This window comes from Capricornis sumatraensis, chromosome 1, assembly GCF_032405125.1.
Source record: "Capricornis sumatraensis isolate serow.1 chromosome 1, serow.2, whole genome shotgun sequence".
Taxonomy (NCBI): Eukaryota; Metazoa; Chordata; class Mammalia; order Artiodactyla; family Bovidae; genus Capricornis; species Capricornis sumatraensis.
Window position 1 is genome coordinate 171,733,446 of NC_091069.1, and position 21,522 is coordinate 171,754,967.

Genomic DNA, 21,522 nt, shown 5'->3' on the forward strand with positions numbered 1-21,522 from the left:
CATCTTAATACGGTATGGAACATTGGGAAGGCACATCAGCTACTAAAATACCTCACCATTTGAGACCAAGAAATGCCACTGCCAGAAACCCACAGTAGTCCCACCCCATCTGCAACTCCTCTTTCCCACACCCCTTACGTCCAGTCCACTAACGAGTTCTTTCAGGTCTAGTCCAAAGCTTTCATGGATTTATCCCCTAGCTCCCTGCTGTCACTTCGTTAGCCCAGGACAATGGTGTCTTTTGCCTGGACTATTGCAATGGCCTGGTCCTGGGCTCCCCACACTCACTCTCCCGTCAGTCCCTTAAATTCACAAGGCTTCTTCTTGGAATGCTCCTTTTCCCCGCCCTACCCCAGAGCAACCCTACCTTTCCTATGACTTGCTCCTTCCTATCCTTTCCCAGTTCCCAAAGCACCTGTACATCATGCTTAGTTTTAGTTGCTAAGTCCTGTCCGACTCTGCAACATGGGATTCTCCAGGGAAGAATACTGGAGTGGGTAGCCATTCCCTTCTCCAGGGGATCTTCCTGACCCAGGGATCAAACCCAGGTCTCCCACATTGCAGGTGGATTCTTTACTGTCTCAGCCACCAGAGAAGCCCTAGGTGTCCTATCCTTTAGGTCTGGCTAAAAGTCACTTCATCAAAGACCTGAAGAAAGGCGTCCCCATCCCACCTGTTATTCCCATCTCAGTTCCTATTTGTTTTCTTCTTTGCATGTTTCTCAATTTGCAATTATTTTGTTTGTGTATTTTGTCTCCCTGTCTATAATCTCTGTAAGGGCAATGACCATGCTTATCTCTTGACCTCCATATCCTCATAGAATTGACAAATTTAGTAAATAAAAACACAAGTGTGATACTTCCTTAGGGGTCCAGTGGTTAAGACTCTGTCTTTCTAGTGCAGGAGGCGAGGGTTCGATCCCTGGTCAGGGAACTGAGATCCCATGCTGTGCATTGGGGGGGGGGGGGCGGGGGGAGAGGCATATCAGTTAAATTTGAATTTCAGATAAACTACAAATAATTTTTAGTATAAGTATATCCAAGTAATGCACAGGACATATACTAAAAATTATTCATGATTTATCTGAAATTCACATTTAATTGGATATCTTATTTTATCTGGCAACCCTAGTTCCTAGGCCCCAACACATAGCTGACTCTCATTTTGCAGTGTTAAAATTTGGTAGCAGCATATCAAAACTGCTACTATGGCAACAAAGTGAGGGAAATGTGTTCAAACTACAAAGTAGTGACAAACACCACTTCCCATTCCTTTCTGTTCTTTTGCCTGTCTTCTCACTCCAGGAGAACCTAATCACCTGGTCCAATCTCATGGACCCCCTTTCCCTGTCACCCTGGGTCTACTTCGTCAATGCCTGTATTATGACCAATTGTCACTTTCACGGAACACCAGCAAGTATTTATTGAGTAATTAAGCTGACAGAACTTAATACATTTCTAAAAATGTTTAAGTTCCTTGACTATGAAACAGTGAGTTCCCATTTTAACCAACTCCCTCCCCGAATACCGCCAAAGGGCATGAGATTCTGAAGGAAATCACACAAATCCATTCTCAACTGTGGCATCATGCTCCGGTTTCAATTAGTTTCTGCAGGGTTCCTGGAATTGGGGGTGAAGTGGCTCTTGAGAGGTTCCCAGCATTTGTAGTAGTTCTCATCCAGACAATTAGAGGTCTTCAGCCCCCACTTGGTGACGGCCATATTTAGAGAAGACTCAAACATAAATGCCTATAGGGAATGCAGATGGAGACAAGAAAGAGGAAGTGAGGTGGATAATAAAACACATTTGACTAGATGTCAAGAGAAAAGATATGGGTAGGTAGACTCTTTGAGTAATAAATCCCATGTGCTTGCATGGTAAGGAGAAAATACTCAAGCCTTGGGTTCTGACTCTGATCCTACTACTTAGAAGTGGGTAATAGCTTGCGTGAAACCCTCAGCTTCTCTGACACTCAAGTTTTATTCTTACTAAACTGGAGTTGGGCACATAAGCATCACATTGTTTTGTAGCACCACGGAGCTAAGTTTGCTAGGTCCAAGGGCAGAGGTGGGAGAGTCCTGGGATTATGCTTTTCAGGAGCCATTACGGTGGCTATGTCCACGTGAAAAAGTTAAGTCGCTCAGTCGTGTCCGACTGTTTGTGACCAGGTGGACTGTAGCCCACCAGGCTCCTCCGTCCATGGGATTCTCCAGGCGAGAATATTGGAGTGGGTTGCCATTTCCTTCTCCAGGGGATCTTCCCAACCCAGGGATCGAACCCAGGTCTCCCGCATTAGAGGCAGACACTTTAACCTCTAAGACACCATGGACTAGAGCCCATCAGACTATGTTCATGTGAGGGAGAACATAATTCCCATTTAACAGATGAGGAAACTAGGGTTCAGAGCTGGGAAGTGACTGTCTAAGGTGGTAGTAACGAGAAGTTGCAGATTTGGGATTTGAGCTTTTCTTTTGCAGGACTCTGAAAAGAGATAGGCTAGGGAAGGAAAAAGAAGGAAAAGAGAGACTGAGGAGACAGGAAGAAGGGAGCAGGAATGGCTGTCGCACTTTTAAAAGCCCTGTCCAGGAAGGTTCTGAATGGTGGGTGTCCTTCTATGTTCAGGCAGGTTTCATCTGCAACAGAAAGAATATGCAAGTGCCCTGTGCATCCTTGACATTCCAGCTTTACCTACTGCTGATTTTCTGACCAATTATGGCTTAAAAAAAAACCAAAAACCTACAGTTCTTATGCACTCATATTTGGAAATTCTAAAAATATAGATGGACAAAAGGAAGACAAAAATTCTCTTTGTGCCACAACTCAGAGAACCTCTGTTAATGTCTGGTATACATTCTAATATGTACTAACTTCTTTTTGTCTAAAATGATAGAGATGATGGTCCCTGCTTGACTTCCCATGACAAGCTTGATGTGAAGTGTTGGGCATGTTATGAAGCACTATTCAGATATAAAGATCATTATTATGGACATAATTATTGTTGTCTCTTTGCTAACTACTTCTTAGGAGACTTCCTGTCTGACTGGACTAACAAAGCCCCATCCCAGCTGAGCTATGAAGGCAGTATTATAAAGTTAATTTATTCCAAAGTAATATAAGGCTAAGGCATATGGAGGATCCGGGATCCCAATTACATAATGGGAAATGGGGAGGGAGACCCAAAGTCTTGTTCCTCATAAAAACAGCCCTGTCCTGTGCTTCACTGTTGCAGAATACTGCTCCCTGGTAACATTATCCAAAGCCAGGTTGGGCATTCAAGGTTGCTAAGTGGTAACTATGCGATAGCCTGTGTACCTCCAGGAGCTTTTGGAGGTAGTAGCTTAAGATGATGAATATCTCATAGAGCTCTCGCACAGAGATGAAAGTGTTCTACAGAAACTGCAGAGGCCCTTGAAAGGGGAAACAGAGCTGAGGTCTGGCAGATGGGACTCACACCCTGCCCCTGAAGATAAGCTTCATCGACTCTGGTCCTTGAGTTGGGACTGAAAGCAATCTGTTGCATTGGGTAGAGGGGCAGATAAGCTCTCTGCTTAGGTAGTTTGCAAGCTGGGCATGGAGTCAGGCCGGTCTGTGCTATTGATTTTAATGTCAGGTAACATTGAAGGCATTGGTTTAAAAATGTAAAGCAAGCTTGCATATGATGTCGCATAAAATTACTCCTTGTGGTTCATAAACTCTATCTCCAAGAATGCAAAAATAAAATGAAATCACGTACCGCAGCCAACTGCAATTGTGTTCAGTTTCAATGTTTACAGTGTGACACAGGAGGAATACAAAATAGCTTTTAAATCCCATCAGTTTCATCCCTTTACAAAGGAGAGCAAAAGAAAGAAAAGGAGAGAGCTGCTGCTCATAAGCCCTGACTATAGTCAGGCAAAGGCTTCCTGACCCTCCTGGGCTTGAGAAACCAGCTATAAGTGACATGCTGCAAACCCTGCTGCTGTGGTCCTGGAGGATGACTTTAAAAAGCAGGAGATGACTCTGAGACAGAACATATATATATTATATATATATTATGTCTATCTATCTATATATATATACAGGGCCACATACAGATAAGGGAAGATTCCTGACACAGTAGTAATAACGTCCCCCCTTTTGTCTGAACAGTGTGGCGCAGTCAGCAGGGTTAAATCACAGCCACCAGCTGCACTGGATGCCCTACCTTTTCTACAGATGGAGAAAACGAAGCACAGAGAAGTTATGTAAATTCCTCAAGGTCACACAGGAACCAAGAGCTAGAATTCAAACCTAGACCTGACTCCAAGTACAAAGCTCTTTTTACCCTAACACATCAGGCATCTAGTATACACACAAGGGTGTGTGCATACACAGGTGGGAACATACATACAGACACTCTCCTCTCTAGACTTCTCTGTGACTTTGGAGAAATAAAAATTAACCATTCCTTGCAACAAGGTTGGGGGTCCCAGAGGCCACTAGAGCCTGATGTCTAACTTGCTTACCATGGTGCCATCAGCAATCCTCTCAGGTGCCAGCTTGGCTTTGCTGGCCTTCTCAAAGCAGTCGGCATCAGGCCCGTGGGGAGTCATTGGGCTGTGCAGGCTGCCTCCCCCTGGCAGGAATCCACCTTGCTTTGCCTCATAGCGACCTTTGATGAGTCCCATGAACTCACTCATGCAGTTCCCTGGGAAGATTGAAACAGTATTTTTATTATCCAAGGCAAGGACCCCAAACACCTAGACTTCTCAAACATTATTTCCACAGAATGTCAAGAAGAGAGGAGAATCATAAAATTTCATAGAAATAATAAAGAACATAGACAGACAGGAAAACGACCACAAAACATTCATTAGTGTGGAATTCTTGGCATGAAAAGCTCTACTCCATGGCTATGTAGAGTAACAGAGGTCTTAGGTTCCACCGTCTGAATGAAATTATGCTAGATCTAAAGAAAAGTAGGCCCCAAACAAGAATTTTAATAATAACTAACATGCAAATTGTGATAAAGAGTGAAGGTACTCCATATAAAAATTACAAGCCCCATATAAAAATTAACCACTTTCCCAGATCTGAATTCCTTCCCAAATAGCCTTACAGTAGTACAGGGCATCACCATATTTCTGGTTACAAATTAGAAAATTAAAGCTGGGTGTGTGTGTGTATATGTGTGTGTGTGTGTGTATGTTTGTGTGTATATGTGTTGATGGAAATGTGATATAAGGAAAGAACCCTGGACCTGGAGTCCATTACCAAATAATAATTTGTGTGAAAAAAATCTTATTATCTATATATCTAATCCATAAATACTATATATTCTAACAAATATCTTCTGTATCTGAATCTAATATCATCTTATTCTTTCGTTTTCCAAAATGCTTCCTTAGATTGATTCCTTTTCCATTGACATTCTCTTCATAGAACCTGAAAATCTTAATACTAGAAGGGATCCATGAAAAAAAAGTGAAAGTGTTAGTCTCTCATTCATGTTCAACTCTTTGTGACCGCATGGACTATAGCCGGCTAGGCTCCTCTGTCCATGGAATTCTCCAGGCAAGAATACTGGAGTGAGTAGCCATTCCCTTCCCTAGGGGATCTTCCCAACCTAGGGATCAAACTCAGGTCTCCTGCATTGCAGGCAGATTCATTACCATCTGAGCCACCAGGGAAGCCCAAGGGATTCCCTACTTCTACTCAATACAGAAATAACCTGTGTATCATTCCTGACAAATTACCTGCATGCCTCCTGTGAATTGAAGTGCTCTATTCAACAAAGGAACCTATCATATTACTGAAGACTCTGGGTATTAGAAAGTTCTCCCAAGTCAATTGGAAATTTGCTTTCATGTAAGTTGAGTATATTGGTGCTAGTTGTGCCTCCTGGAATCAACAAAATTTGACAAAAATCACCATGTTCCCACTCTTTCTATCTCACATTTTTGTTTAAACAAAGCTTTTTATTTAGAGCAAGAATTAAAGAAATAAAACACCTTGAAAACATCTACCCATCTATGCATCCATCCATTCATCTGTCCATTCCCCTCCCTATTCATCTGCCTAAACATCTAACCAGCATATATGGACACTGTGCTAAGTACTGTGATAGAAATGAGTAAGAAGCAGCTTCTTTAATGTTCCTCATAATCATAGTCAGTCCTGTGAGAGTGCTGACACTGCAAATCATAGACAGTAGAGAGATATGGATGGCACTGGCAAACCTTGCAAAGCTAAACATTTGACATGATAAATACTCCACTCTTCTTCCCTACATGTGAATATAGCCAAGTGCCAAAATACTTGTCAGTCATTTCAGTCGCTCAGTCATGTCTGATTCTTTGTGACCCTATGGACTGCAGCACACCAGCTTGCTCAAACTCATGTCCATAGAGTCGGTGATGCCATCCAACCATCTCATCCGCTGTTGTCCCCTTCTCTTCCTTGTGGAACTGCCCAAACAGTCGTACCTATTTTGCCCAGAACCCAAAATGTTGTTGCAGGCCCCTGCAGAAAATGCAAGACCCAGATTATAGCACTACTTGTTTCTCCATGAAGCAGAAATAGAGGGGGAAAAGTAAGCATATCTGTTTAGTTCAGTTCAGTTCAGTCGCTCAACCGTGTCCGACTCTTTGCGACCCCATGAATCACAGCACGCCAGGCCTCCCTGTCCATCACCAACTCCCGGAGTTCACTCAGACTCATGGCCATCGAGTCAGTGATGCCATCCAGCCATCTCATCCTCTGTCATCCCCTTCTTCTCCTGCCCCCAATCCCTCCCAGCATCAAAGTCTTTTCCAATGAGTCAACTCTTCACATGAGGTGGCCAAAGTACTGGAGTTTCAGGTTCAGCATCAATCCTTCCAACAAATACTTAGGATTGATTTCCTTTAGGATTGATTGGTTGAAACTCCTTGCCGTCCGAGGGACTCTCAAGAGTCTTCTCCAACACCACAGTTCAAAAGCATCAATTCTTCGGCGCTCAGCCTTCTTCACAGTCCAACTCTCACATCCATACATGACTACTGGAAAAACCATAGCCTTGACTAGACAGAACTTAGTCGGCAAAGTAATGTCTCTGCTTTTGAATATGCTGTCTAGGTCGGTCATAACTTTTCTTCCAAGGAGTAAGCATCTTTTAATTTCATGGCTGCAATCACCATCTGCATATAGTGTCTACATTTTAAAAGCAGTTCTGCTCATGACTTAAATATTCTGGCATACTCCTCCATCTAGTATGTGCCCTCAGGGTCACCTTCAAGGCTTAATTTTCAGAAGAGAGCAAGACTGAATTCAGCTTTGATCTGAATATGAATTTAGGTAGCAGTGAGGTGGTGATGACATTTCTACATCATTTTCTATATTTCAAAGGACAGTGGGAAGGTAGACCTTGCCTTTTTGATTAATGCTAAATCCAGTTGGCTAAGGTGCATTAAGATGACTAGAGGCAATATTTCTACAGAAATCATTCTCCACTTCTGTAAAGTCACATCAAAGTAGCAAAGATTTTGATTATTGCTAAAGCATTATTTTTAATGTCTCTGGTAAAAAATAATTTCTAACTCAGGGTTCTGTGGTTTTTCCAACTAACTCAGGGCAATCAAGCCTTTCTGAGATCTGTCTCTTCTGAACCAAATTTATTTCAGAGTTCTTTGTAAAAAAAGAAGTTATATGAGGTATTTCATGAGGTCACTTATTTCAGGCAGCCTGAATTACAAACTAAAGTCACTCAGTGGGTTGAGCACTGTAGCAGAGTAGGGATCCTGGATGGGGAAGACAAGTCCCAGGCCAGCATATCTCAGCGTGTGGTCTGTAGAGCTCTGGCATCGGAACCCCTGACTCGCTAGTTCAAAATGCAGATTCTGAGGTTCCACCTCAATACCAACTAATTCAACTCTCTGATAGTGGGAATTTTTTAGCATTCTTTCAGCATTCTACTAATAAGGGATTTTTATATCCCCTAATGCTCTCAAGTGTCAGACTTTATTTTTTTGGACTCCAAAATCACTGCAGATGGTGACTGCAGCCATGAAATTAAAAGACTCTTACTCCTTGGAAGAAACGTTATGACCAACCTAGATAGCATATTCAAAAGCAGAGACATTACTTTGCCAATAAAGGCCCATCTAGTCAAGGATATGGTTTTTCCAGTAGTCATGTATGGATGTGAGAGTTGCTGAGCACTGAAGAAAAGATGCTTTTGAACTGTGGTGTTGGAGAAAACTCTTGAGAGTCCCTTGGACTGCAAGGAGATCCAACCAGTCCATTCTGAAGGAGATCAACCCTGGGAACTCTTTGGAAGGAATGATGCTAAAGCTGAAACTCCAGTACTTTGGCCACCTCATGCGAAGAGTTGACTCATTGGAAAAGACTCTGACGCTGGGAGGGATTGGGGGCAGGAGGAGAAGGGGACAACAGAGGATGAGATGGCTGGATGGCATCACTGACTCGATGAACGTGAGTCTGAGTGAACTCCGGGAGTTGGTGATGGACAGGGAGGCCTGGCGTGCTGCGATTCATGGGGTCGCAAAGAGTCGGACACGACTGAGCAACTGAACTGAACTGAACTGAATGCTCTCTAAGTGTGGTTTCTGGAACAGCTGGAGGCCTTACCATCACTCAAGAATTTGTTACAAATGCAAATTATCATGGAGGAAGGTCCAAGAGGGAGATGATAGATGGATACATCTAGCTGATTCACTTCATTGTACAGCGGAAACTAACACAACATGGGAAAGCAATTATACTCCAATTAGAAAAAAAACAAAAAAACCAACCCACAGATTCTCAGGCCCTACACTGGATATTCTGAAGGTGGGTCCAAAGAATCTATATTGTAACCCTCCAGGTGACACTGACATATGTTAAAATTTGAAAACCAGTGCCTCTGGCACATACAGCCCCCTCCATACAGAGCTATGTGAATTAGGGAAGTACCAAGGATTAGTATGCGAGGGTCAGACTATAATCCAGACCAAGCCTCTCTCCTTGACAACGGGTCCTCTTGGGGACTAGCTTCTAGGAGGAGAGCAGTTAGGACATGTGATGGGCTTTGATGGCTGTGATATTTCTCAGAAAGGACAAAATTTGTTATATCTCTATTCATAACGTATCTGGTGTCTCTGAAGCGTTAAACCAATTGCATCCTTTTCAGCTGATGTCACCTGAAAAAGGCAATGCTGACATTTGACCATGAAGTGACCTTCTTCCGTTCTGAAGGCCTTTGTCCTCCACCCTCTGCAAACACCTACATTGCTCACTTTAGTCAAAGCCCTGGCACCTGGGCACATATAGAGAAAAGCCTCAGAGGGATAGAAAGTGATGAGGTTTACTAAAGAAAGGGGCTTTTTTTTTTTTTTTTTTTAAAGAAGGCAATGGCACCCCACTCCAGCACTCTTGCCTGGAAAATCCCATGGACGGAGAAGCCTGGTGGGCCGCAGTCCATGGGGTCGCTAAGAGTCGGACATGACTGAGTGACTTCACTTTCACTTTTCCCTTTCATGCATTGGAGAAGGAAATGGCAACCCACTCCAGTGTTCTTGCCTGGAGAATCCCAAGGACGGGGGAGCCTCATGGGCTGCCGTCTATGAGGTCGCACAGAGTCAGACATGGCTGAAGCGACTTAGCAGCAGCAGCAGCAGCAGCACAGCTGAAATGCACCTCAGAGTCTTTCCAGAACTCTGTGTACAAGAGTGCAATCTCCAGAAAGGAGAATTGTACATTGACATTTAGGTTGAATTTATAGCTAGCTGCTGCACAATTAAAAATGCCACTTTCATTAAGTACTCCATGAGGTACCTTATTCATTCTTGGTGATGCATTCACTTACTAAATAAATATTTATTGGATGCATATCATGCACTGGGCACTGTGCTAGGGACATCCATTAATGCCCATGACTGTCTGCTCTGGCATCAGGCTGTCTTCATGTCCAGTACTTCACCTGTACTTCACTGACTCCACCACTTGACTAGCTGTGAGGACTTGATCCTTCACAGCTCAGTTGCATCTTCTTAAAAAAAAAAGAAAGAGAGGATAATGATACCTATCTCTCACAACAGTTATGAGAATTAAATGTGTTAATGTTTTTGAAGAACTTATTACAGAGTCATAAAGAAAGAGTCAATAATTTTTAACTTCCCTGGTGGCTCAGCCAGTAAAGAACTGCCTGTAATGCAGGAGACCCACATTCAATCCCTGGGTCAGGAAGATCCCCTGAAGAACGGAATGGCTACCCATTCCAGTATTCTTGCCTGGAGAATTCCATGGACAGAAGAGCCTGGTTGGCTACAGTCACGGGGTTGCAAAGAGTCAGACATGACTGAGCGACTAACACTTTCACTTTTCACCAAATAAAAATAATATTAATAAAATTAAAATAATAGATTTGACAAGTTCTGTTCTAGACAACAACTGCTTTGCAGAAACGGCTTCTAGAATAGGATCCATCCCCTGGGGTGGACTGCAATCTGCTTTTCCATTTCAAAACCATTGGAGAAGGCACACTTTATTGGCTCTTGAGCCAGACTTAGATAATGAACTTTCCCCAAACAACTGACTAAGCAACAACAGGCCACAGATCCTCCTCCCTTTACACCTGAAATGTAAAGAAATGTCTTGCTTCAAGCTTTACCAGCCTCTGTGCCTCTCTTCGGGGCCAGAGGAACTGGGCTCTAGGCATTACACAGGGTTTTCTCCTCAGAGTCAACATGCCACTGCCAACTTGATGCCAAACATCACAAGTTGTGATGTTTAAGAAGCTAACAGTCTAGGGAGCAGCGCTGGGCCTTGGGAGGCAGGATTCTGAACTGCAGCCAGGGCAGGACATCCTGCCTCTAGAAATGCCTCTAGCAGTGTTCCCCAGGGGTCATGTTGACCACTCGCCCGTCTCTCTCTCTTTTTCCCAAATGTAACTTGGCAAATGACTTACTGTGGTAATAAGGAGGCCTGAAGGTCTTATCAGCAACCCCCCATCGAGGTGGGAAGATGACAAAATCAGCAATGGCCACTCCAGGGCGTACAGACTTAGCAGTCAATACCGTGAAAATAGATGGGTCCTGGGAAAGGAAGGACATGGAGAGCCTGAAGACACGATGAAAGGGGAAGTGACCGACAATGACACACATCCTCCATGCTGAAGGGGTTTTCGAGCGACACTGTAACTTCTGATCAAACTGCAGGCCAGGCTACGAAGTCTGGGCTTGTCATCCAGGTGCAGTAATCACTCATCTGACTTTCCCCTCTTGCTGTGCTAGAAGCAAAATGAATTAACAGTAGCTAAGCAGATTCTGAGCAGCTTTTTCACCCTGCTGAGCCCCCATTTCATATAAGTACTACACTTGGATCTGAGAACTGGCAGTGCCTGCCTCCCAACCTCAGGTCAGAGTGACTGGAGCTGGCATGTGCTGCAGGGAGCTCTTGGCAGAAGGGATGCTCAGAGTGAGGTGGAAATAGAAATAAAATAATATCTGAGTGTTGGGATAGATGTAGGATGCACATCTCTTTGGAGGAATCACTGAGATTCTAGACGGTGTCCTTATGGCTTTTTTTATCCTTGTTTGACTCTCAGGCCTAAAATATTAATACATCACTCATCTGGGTGGTGGTAGTGTACAGGGGAATAGGTTGGGGGACAATATTATGATTTGTAAAGAACGTTAGACTCTTTCAGTGGAAAGACTGAGATTCACGTTTAATGGCCATCAGTGTGATCAGGTCTGCTTCCTGATGTCATGTGAGGGCTGGGGATTCAAAGACAACTGAACTCCATTCTTGGCCCTTCAGCACCACTGATGGTGGCGGCAAGTGTGTGTGACAGGGACAGAAGGAGTAATGAAACAAGTGTCTGAAGAATCACAGCAAGGTGCCAAGGGCGATCTATCTTTGTAGACAGAGAGCCAAAGGGGTACAGAGTGCTTATCTCTTCCTGAGAAGATCAGGGAAGGCTTCACAAAGGAGGTGATGTTTGAGGTGGGTCCTGAAGAATGAATGCAGAAAGAAAGAAAAACAGAGGGAATAAGGAAGGGAGGGAAGAAGAGAGGTAGGAAAAAAGAAAAGGATGGGAAGGAAAGGAAGGAAAAGGCAAAAAGTCATTTTAAGCATAGAAAACAGGAAAGACATCAAAATGCACAGAGATTTTGTTAAGAAGCAAGAAAACTAAAGCCCAGAGTGCATTGGCAGGAGGGAGAGGGGCAGAGGTGGTCCTGGGAAATAAGTCCAGGGCCAGATGGTGAAGAGCATAGGACACCACGCTTCAAAGCTCAGACTTAATCCTACACCGCAGGGAGCCTGCAAAGGTTTCTAATGTAGCGTTAGAAAGATCAGGTCTGAATTTTGGGAAAATGACTATAGCCGCAGTACAAAGGAGACTGTTTGTGTAAATGCAAGCCAAGAAATCCTTAATGCTGCAAGAATGAATACTTCTTCATCTGTCATGAGAAATGATCTGAAACTGTTAAAAGGCAGTGAAGCTCAAAAAAAGCTCTTTCAGTGTCTCAGCATCCTTTTTTTGCTGCTTTGGGCATGATGCTTCATTTTCTTGTCTCTTGGTTTTATCAAGTTGCTGCTTTTCAGAAAGGTAGTTTTGAGCCTCAAGAGGTAAGCTGAACTGGCTTAGAGTAATCTTTCTGTCTTTGGTCCTTTGACTTCTGCTCTAATTGTTCCTCCAGTTTGTGGGTTAAGTTCATCTATTATGCAAAGTGAAATTTCCCCCAGGATCTCAGAACTAGCACTTTATCATGAAAGTGGGTTCTTGGGAGCCTGCACTGTAGGCTGGGGACCTATTTGCAGTCCCTGACTGAGTGTAAAATATGACCGAGTTCATACTCTAGAATTTCTTTGGTTTAAATTCAAGCACTGAATGTTACGAGTAACTTCAGAAGAGAGCTGTCAGTCCCATCTCAGCTAAATAGAGCCAGGAGTGGAAGCTCTGAAGTGGGCAGGCAGATTTTTGGTATTTACGAGCAGGACAGAGAAACTTCCAAATTCAGGAATTTTCCTTTCTCAATACTCCATCACTGACATTAGCCGTCGGTTTTCTTATTGGGATACATTGTCTAGGAAGAAATCGTGTTCTTAGCCATGAAGGAAAGTTACTGTGAGTGCCCTGTAGAGAACTGAGCTGTGTGGCAGGGTGAATGCTGAGTGTCTAGTCTGGAGCTCCCTCTGGTAGGTTATTTACTCCTTCACTGAAGCCTTGCAGCAGATGATTCAAATTCCTGTCAACACAATGACAAATGACTTGAGTCTCGGGCTTCCAAGGCAATGCTGGAAAAGTTGAATCTGTGAACACCAGGTGTCTACTGTGGACCTCTCCAACCTAAAGGTACCCTCTCCCCAGGGTTCCTCCATGGGCCAGACTTACTGCATGGTCAAAGGCCACTGAATTGATGACCATAAAGTTCTCCAAGTTGTACTTGTAGGGGGTATAATTCCCATGCCAAGCCACAACATTGAATGGGGAGACATCCTGATCGACAAAAAGAAAAAGCAGGAAAGGGTGATTTTAGCACATAATACTTTTATAGCTATGATTCCTCAGTTTGTAGTTGACATTACCCTTTCTTGATTTGATTCTGTTTGCATAACTTAATAATACCATCCTTTGGGAGAGATATCACCCTGAATCATCCTATGGTTGCTTCACTTTCTCTCAAACTGTCCTCCTTAAGCCACTGACCCTATTCTTCCAGTACCTAAGCTACAGCTGCCTCTGATCACATGTGCAGCAGAAACACAGCCAAGTAGTGCCTTTTCAACAATATTAATACAATGGTGAGAATCTGTGGATGCCAGCAATTCTTTGACAATCTGGGCCACCGTCTGGGTTTCCAGTGCTGAGGGCAGGCACTGGCTGCGACTAAGATAAGAAAATAACAGGCCTTAGCAACACATAAGCAATAAGTTAAATGGGCAAAAATAAATCAAATGAATAATAGTAAATAGAATAGATCTTTGGATTATTTTTATTATATGGTTACTTTATTCTACGACATTATATATCCAGTAAATTAAGTAATAATGTATATTACATATTATATTATTATGTTAAAATTATTATTATCTATGCCTTTGTTTATCAATTGAGATTGGTCATGTCCGGGTGGTGTGGCTATAGATAACGCCTTTGCTTATCTCCTGAGTTTACCAGTCTGGTGCTATCAACCAAGTCAAACTAATTAACTGAGTTTTGCTTGTTTTCTATCACTCATTGCTTGTATTTGAAATATGGTGACTATTGACAAATATAAGTCTTAGATGAACTTCTATTAATTAATTTTCCTTTTCAGGCTGTACCTCCCTGCCTGCTTATTATGTTCCCTCACCATTTATAGAGACCTAGGTATTGTGGGGTTTTTTATTGCTTGATAAATAGAAACAGCATGACCTTTGGAGTCTGAAAGATATGGGTTTGAATGCTGATTCTGTCATTTACTGTGACATTTGGCAAGTTATCACTACCTGGACTGTTTTCATGACTACAAACAGGGCAAATAGTACCTTATTATAGTATCTTAGTGATGTAGTAAAGATGAAATAATGAATATAAATACTTAACACAAGCCCTGGCAATCAGAAGGTGCTTAATAATTATTCATTCCTTCCCCTGCCTGTCCAGCCACTTACTTTACCTGTCTGGCAGCAAATAGCTTGCCCTGGTGTTTATTAATCACAGTGTAACCACCTGGCACTTGGCGATCTTCATACCAGGCAACAGGTATCAAGAAATCACGAGGGTTGGCCAAGCCATTGGCTCCTAGAATATAATGATCCAAAAGTCTTTTAGATACTTCTGAAGTCACACAGGAAAGATGCCACTATTGCACAAAGAGAAAGGGCTTTCTCCCACGGCAACAGCCATTCCACAATTTGCTATCCTTGTTGAAAGACTCACTGGAATCCCAGTCTGGTACCTTTTGAGGAGGACCCAAGAAATTTGGTCAGGAAAAAGAAATCCTGAAAATATCACCAGCATTACCTGAATAGAGTGAATATGGCTTATAAACATTTTCCATGCGTTATCTCAGCACTATAGGGGACGGGAGGGGAAGAGAGGAAGAGAGTAGAAAAGAGGAAAAGGGAAGATACGATAGAATACTAGAGCTTTTTTCCTAATAAAATTCTGACAACTCTAGAACTCATCGACAGTCCTTGAGAAGGAGAAGGTTACACACTGTAGCCTCAGGCACGCCTCTGCTCCGTAGACAGGACTCAGAATCAGTCCACATCTGCAACACTGCTCTGACAAATCTGTCTGCCACTGAGGGAGACCTGCCTGCTCACCTTTGCTTTGTGAGTGTTCCCTCCAGAGAAAGAAAATAAATCAGAAGACGAGAAGTGAAAAATCTAAGTGCAAAAACATAATTTAACTCTGAGAGGAGAGACCTAGGGAGTGTTTTATCATTTCTAGCTCCTGGGGTTAAAAAAAAATAGGCCCCCAGCTGGTTAGTCAATTATATATATTTTCCAGAGGGTACATGTGGCATGGCACCTGGAGGCCCTGCTGGCTGTGGAGCAGCAGGAAAGCAGACCAAAGTGGGAAGAGCGGATGGAGAGCAGGACGACAGACGGCCCACCGCACCTCCAGCTGCCTCTCGGCTGCCTCCCACCTTCCTCTGACTATCTGGATCCCCCAGGGGACTGACCAGAAGGCGCATGCTGGCCTGTCCCTGTTTCGCTCTAAAAAAATCTGTTGACAAGGAAAGGGAAGAGCTGGGAGGTGTGGCCACCACCTTCAGCAAACACGCCAAAGATGAAACCAAGGGCCAGTTTCCCCAACCACTCCTGTCACTCGAGAGATGGTTTGAGAACATCCCCTCCTACCACCTCCACTTCTCAGATCCTGCTCTCTTTGCCTCCAGCTTACCAGAAGAATCGGGGGTAGGGGACTTTGGTTCACTTTGGAAAGTTTTCATTTGCCTCATGGAGGCTGTGGTTTCCAGCTCCTTCACAGCACTGAGTGAGGCACACTTTTTGACCCCTAACTATGTAGATTTTGTAGAAGATGCTCAGTAGGAATGTGACATCCATAGACTTTCTTTCAGTCCATTTCCCCTCTCTATAGCCACATGGCCCCTGCCATTATTATGGTTTTTCCCACCTTATTGTCTACACACAAGCCACTGACAAGAAAATGGTCTCTCTTCTATCCACAAAATCCATTCTCATTTGTACACTTTTTCTTAAACTGCTCCCTTTCCTCTTTCAGGTCAGTTCAGTTCAGTTCAGTGACTTAGTTGTGTCCGACTCTTTGCGACCCAATGAATTGCAGCATCCCAGGTCTCCCTGTCCATCACCAACTCCCAGAGTCCACCCAAACCCATGTCCATTGAGTCGGTGATACCATCCAACCATCTCATCCTCTTTTGTCCCCTTCTCCTCCTTTCCTCTTTATTTCTCCTAACTTTCCATCAAGGATTAGTCATATCTTATGATTGCTATGAAGCTGTTCCTGGAAACTTGGCTCACAGTAACCCAGACTTTATATCCTCTAGGGTTTACACTGTATAACCTATAACCTGAAATCTATTACAGATTGTCTTGCTCTCCAATGGTCTATATACTATTCTAGAGAAAGATTTATTGTGGGTTGGGCTGGATTGTTCTGTTATGAACGTATGTGATGGGAAGAGGCTTGTGTCATCCTTGATGTGGTTCTGGTCATTACCCTCAGCACAACATGGGAACTGGGACAAGCTGATGGACTGGTACACTGACCAGCTAATTAATGAAGCTATCATCTCATCAAATGGGTCAACTATATCACCTGGAGCCCCTGAACTTAGACGCCTGAAATAAGAAGTCTGTGATTGTTCAGGGGACTTTAATATGTTCTGAAATTCCCAACTACACTTGGTCTGGAGAAGAAGTTGTCTAGAGAGGAAAGCTGTAGTTTGAGTGAGATAAGGAGGAGAGATGGATGTTTAACTTTCATGCAATTATTTGTGTCATATATTTCAAGTCAGGCTTAGAAGCTTGCATTGAAGATTTACCAATTGGTCCCAGGTCAGGCAACTCGAAGTGGACTCCATAAACCTCCAGGATGTAGCCTCTAGTCTCCTCGAAGACATCGATGCTGAACCGCATTCCTCTCTGGAACAGGAAGTAGACACTGGTGTGCTCTCGCCAATCATACCTATAGTTATGAAGAAGCTTCCCAAGAGCTACAGCCAACCTCACATGCACAAATAATTCTATAGTCTGCTGAGCTATGTTGGAGAGGTGACCAGCTGAAAGATGAGTTTAAAGAAGTTAACCTCCAATCACATATGTGACCCAAACCAATTCTAGCCTACACTCTCACTGGGTTCAGAGATAACAGTGCCCTGATTTCACCAAAATTTAAAGAAATCCATCTTCACTGCCTTCTGTCCCCTCCAGAGTATCATCCAGAGTGTGCATAAATATTTAGGAAAGTGAATTGACAATGCTCTTTGCTTTGTGATTGTGTGCTATTTTAAAACAAAGTAGGCACAGAAGCCTGCTTAATCCTTCTACACAGGGAGCCTTCTGTATAGCTCAAACTCCCTCCCCATTGCCCAGACATGATAGACAAATTTCAGAGTTAGAAATAGCAGCAGCTGCAACATCTGATTGCTCCCAAATTAGGGAGAAGCTGGGAGGAGAGGGGGACACATCACCAACCTGAATGACGCAGATCTCGTTGGGCTGAACAAGCATCTTGCCAAACTCGGTGTAAATGAGAAGTTTCCCTTTCTGGGGAACTAACATAAAAGACAAGGCAGCAGTGAGTAACTCTTTTCATGTAAGAACCACTTCATGAAGAGTGAAAGGCTTAAGGGCGGCATTTGCTTTTTCAATCCAAATGAAAAGTGCTTCATTGAGTTTTATGAGGGAAAATGTCAGAATTGACAACTTAAGTTGGCTATTTCTAGAAAAGCAAGAATGAAAAGATTGACTCTGCTTTTTTCTTATTTTTGTTTGCCAGATAAGGAGCTTGTATTTGCACAGTTCTGTGGCTTGACCAGAAAGGGCACCAGAAATAGGATGGAAAAAGACCCATCTCTGATAGTTCCAGCAGGAAGCTGGCATTTGCATGTCTAAGGTTTACATCAAAATGTTCATTCCAAAATATCAGTACTAAGATCATCAAAAAAGAATCAGGAAGAAAAAAAAAAAAAAGAATCAGGAGACCAGAGAAATCCGTACTGGACTTTCCATCTGGATGGTTTCATGAAAATTTGTATTTATACAAATTTGCAGATATAGATGACAGATGATCTTTACTTGGGTGAGTTTGAAGGCAAATAGAGTTATCTCAATAAGTTAATCACATGTTGATTTTACCCTGTATTTCTTTTAAGTTGCCCAGAGCTTGCATATCAGAAAGGCCCAGAAGAAATGAGTAAAGACAGGGAGACCAGGAAATAGGGTAGGGGCTTGAAGGTAGAAGGAATCTTTTCCAGACCACCAGTTGCCTTCACACCTCAGTCTGTAGACTACATTAAGTAAGACAGATTGAAAGGACAGTAATATGTATACAATTAATAAGCAGCTTATAACTAGGGATCAATTACCAAGGAAAGGGTCTGAAGTCCTTAAAACTCACCAATCAAGAGGTCTCCATCTGAATTGTAAAAGCATCTGAAACATATAGAATTATTCCTATGAATTATCCCTATGATTTTCTATTTTAACAATGTCCAGACAAATTAATTCACTGCACAAATTATTGCTCAGTAGATAGGCTGTGCCAGGCTTAGTGCTAGGCATAAAATGATGAGCAAAATGACCTCATCTCTGCCTTCATGGAGCCTTAGAGTCTAGTAGGAAGTCAGACTGCAATCCAACAATTACATAACCATCTCATAAACTGTAATGGCACCATGAAAGTCAAGTTCAGGGGACTGAAAGAATAATGGACCTGATCTAGTCTGAGGCGGCAGCCAAGGTTTTCCTGAAGAGGGGATGTTTGACTTGAGATCTGAAGAAATCATCTAGGCAGGGACTTAGGGGTGGGAGTGATGTCGGAGAACATTCCAGGCAGAAGGCTGCTCTGAGGCAGGAGGGTGGATGGAAAGTAAAAGGAACTGAATGAAGGCTAATGTATGTAACAGCTCAAGTAGAGAGAGAGAGGAGGTGCCTCATATCACATCGAACATCTCTAGTGTCTTGTCATAGGGCCATGATCTTGGCCCTGATTGAAGTTAAATGACTTGTCCAAGGTTGCTCAGCCAGGAAGAATGGACTGGGCTTTGAACACAGTGGTCTGATTCCAGAGGTAGTGGGCAGAACTGTTATGATGCTCCGCTTCCCAAAGAAACAGGAAAAATGCCTTTTATATATGTTTTCCTTACTGAAAAAAAAATCTAACATGTAAGTTCTCCTATTCAGGATCTTTAAGCTTACACAGTTATTAGTCTGCCAGTTTGAACTGCCACCAACAGGTAGTTCTAATGGCTGCTCAGGTAGTATGACTTTGGACTTAAGACCAGCCCTGGGGAACCTTAGAAGTTAAGGACATTCTGACTCAAACCTGGTTAAAGCCTAAATGCTTCTTGGACTCCTCCAGCTTTCAGTGCCCCATTATTACTTTTCTGCTTGCATTGCTAGGTGACATTCTTGTTTCCCAGGTGGTGCTAGTGGTACAGAACCCACCACCCCACACCCCAACCCCCTGCCAGTGAAAGAGACATAAGAGACACAGTTTCGATCCCTGGGTTGGGAAGATCCCCTGGAGGAGGAAATGGCAGTCCACTGCAGTATTCTTGCCTGGAAGAATCCCATGGACAGAGGAGCCTGGCGGGCTACAGTCCATGGAGATGCAAAGAGTCAGACACGACTGAAGCAACTTAGCATACACGCACAGGACATTCCTCTTTATGTCACAGGAGTCAGTCAAGATAGAAATGCTCATTTATTGTCATTTTTTAAAAATGTATATTAAGATTGCTCTGGGGTTAAAAGAAAAAAGCAGTAACAAAAACAACCCCCCAGGCTTCACCCTCTGGGCAGCAGCTCTTAGGGAAGGGGGCTGACCTGCTGTAGGGCTGAGCCACTTACCTATTCTCCATGGAGGTGTTACAGAGGAAAACGTGGATAGCAAGCCCATTGTTAGACCTGATGTCTCCAGCTCCACACAAGGTGTGCAGGCCCTGGGAGAGATCCGCATAAGAGGGAAAGGTGAATGCAGCTAGCCCTCCCCTAGGTCCCTGAGAATCAGAGGCAAGTTCTACTAGGGTCTTCCCTTTGGGACCAGACTGCCTATGCGGAGCCTGGAATTGACTGACTTATGTTTTGTAGATGTCAGCCCACCCTCATTGCTAGGCATGGCCCTAGATCTGGATTGTCTTAATGGCTCCATCAGAATTGACCTTAGAGAACATCAATTCATTACTTGATGTTTTATCAGTATAGTGCTTAAGATCACCCTTAAATAGAGTTTCCTTTGGAGGTAAAATCGGGCATCTAGGAAGCTTGGGGAGGAAGGCTGCAGCATTAGGGCCCAATGAATGATCCTCAGATAACACGTCACTACGTGGGCAGCTGTCTGCTTACAAATAGGGTCAGCCCTAATCTTTCCAGAACAGGGTAGAGGAAAGTATTCTGACCAACTGTAATCCTCTCTGCTAATAACCCACAGTCCCAAAGACCTTAACACATGGGCCTTTCTGAAAGGAGGGAGCTCTGCTCTCCAGATATCCGTAATTCACCCAGGGTGAGGGATTTCTTTTGGTATTTTAATTCATTTTGCAAGTTTGGGGCCTATTTAGATGAGCCTTGCACATGGCTTGGAGCATTTAATATGGATAAAGAATTTAATAGGATACAAACAGTTTGGCCTAAGGCTGGGTACTTGGACTCTTCCCTAAGTAAGCCATGGACTGAGGTTGGTCTACAGAACCCTCCCCCGGCTTCTTTGAGCCCCACCTCCTTACAGCTCCTGGCCTTTCCCCTACATATGCTTTCTCTGAGCAGAGATGTTTCAATACTCCCAGCACCTGTAACTACCAATCAGAACTTCTAATCATCATTGTGCTAACCGAGGTTGCCACCCTGAGTTGATGCTATTCTAATCTAGGGATCCATTTTGGAGAGTTCATGACCTTGGATGAGAAAAAAAAATGACATATGCGTTTCTCTAACTTCTGACTGAAATTTATCATTTCCTTGAATTAATGTAAATGAATGTAAGCAACAAACCCTAGTGGTTTTAGAAGAGGCTGTAACGGTATAGTTGTTTCAGATATCTCAAAATATCATTTATGCTCATACATTTAATAACCATAGTTATTAGGTCTTTTTATAGATCTTGTGATTTAGTGCATTAAAAAGGCAGCATATATATTACTCTAAAGCAAGCCAAATTTGTTATTTGAATATTTTTATCACTGTATTTCAATATAATTGGCTACTTTGTACTTTTATGTAATTTATTTTATGCATTAAAAAACACAGTCTTCCAGATTATCAAAGGAGTCCCTGGAACAAAAAGGCTTAGAACCCCTGTTCTAGCCAAGAACAAAGAAACCTGAAGTCAGTAAATGCTCAATTTCTGCTGGCTGTTTGGAGATGTAAACAGCTCACGAGT

At 43.1% G+C, this 21,522-nt stretch overlaps 1 protein-coding gene across 1 annotated transcript in view; it reads right to left on the bottom strand.

Moving 5' to 3' along the window:
* Nucleotides 1-1,341: 1,341 nt before the first annotated feature.
* HGD (homogentisate 1,2-dioxygenase) overlaps nt 1,342-21,522 on the bottom strand; it is a 43,139-nt gene continuing 22,958 nt past the window's right edge. The window contains exons 6-14 of the mRNA XM_068963611.1: nt 19,995-20,086; nt 18,541-18,575; nt 17,616-17,695; nt 16,964-17,063; nt 14,603-14,727; nt 13,336-13,440; nt 10,903-11,029; nt 4,484-4,665; nt 1,342-1,747 (exon numbers count right to left, since the gene is read on the bottom strand). Of these exons, the coding sequence (XP_068819712.1) occupies nt 1,598-1,747; nt 4,484-4,665; nt 10,903-11,029; nt 13,336-13,440; nt 14,603-14,727; nt 16,964-17,063; nt 17,616-17,695; nt 18,541-18,575; nt 19,995-20,086 (996 nt within the window). The 3' untranslated portion in view covers nt 1,342-1,597. The remainder of the gene's footprint in view (nt 1,748-4,483; nt 4,666-10,902; nt 11,030-13,335; nt 13,441-14,602; nt 14,728-16,963; nt 17,064-17,615; nt 17,696-18,540; nt 18,576-19,994; nt 20,087-21,522) is intronic.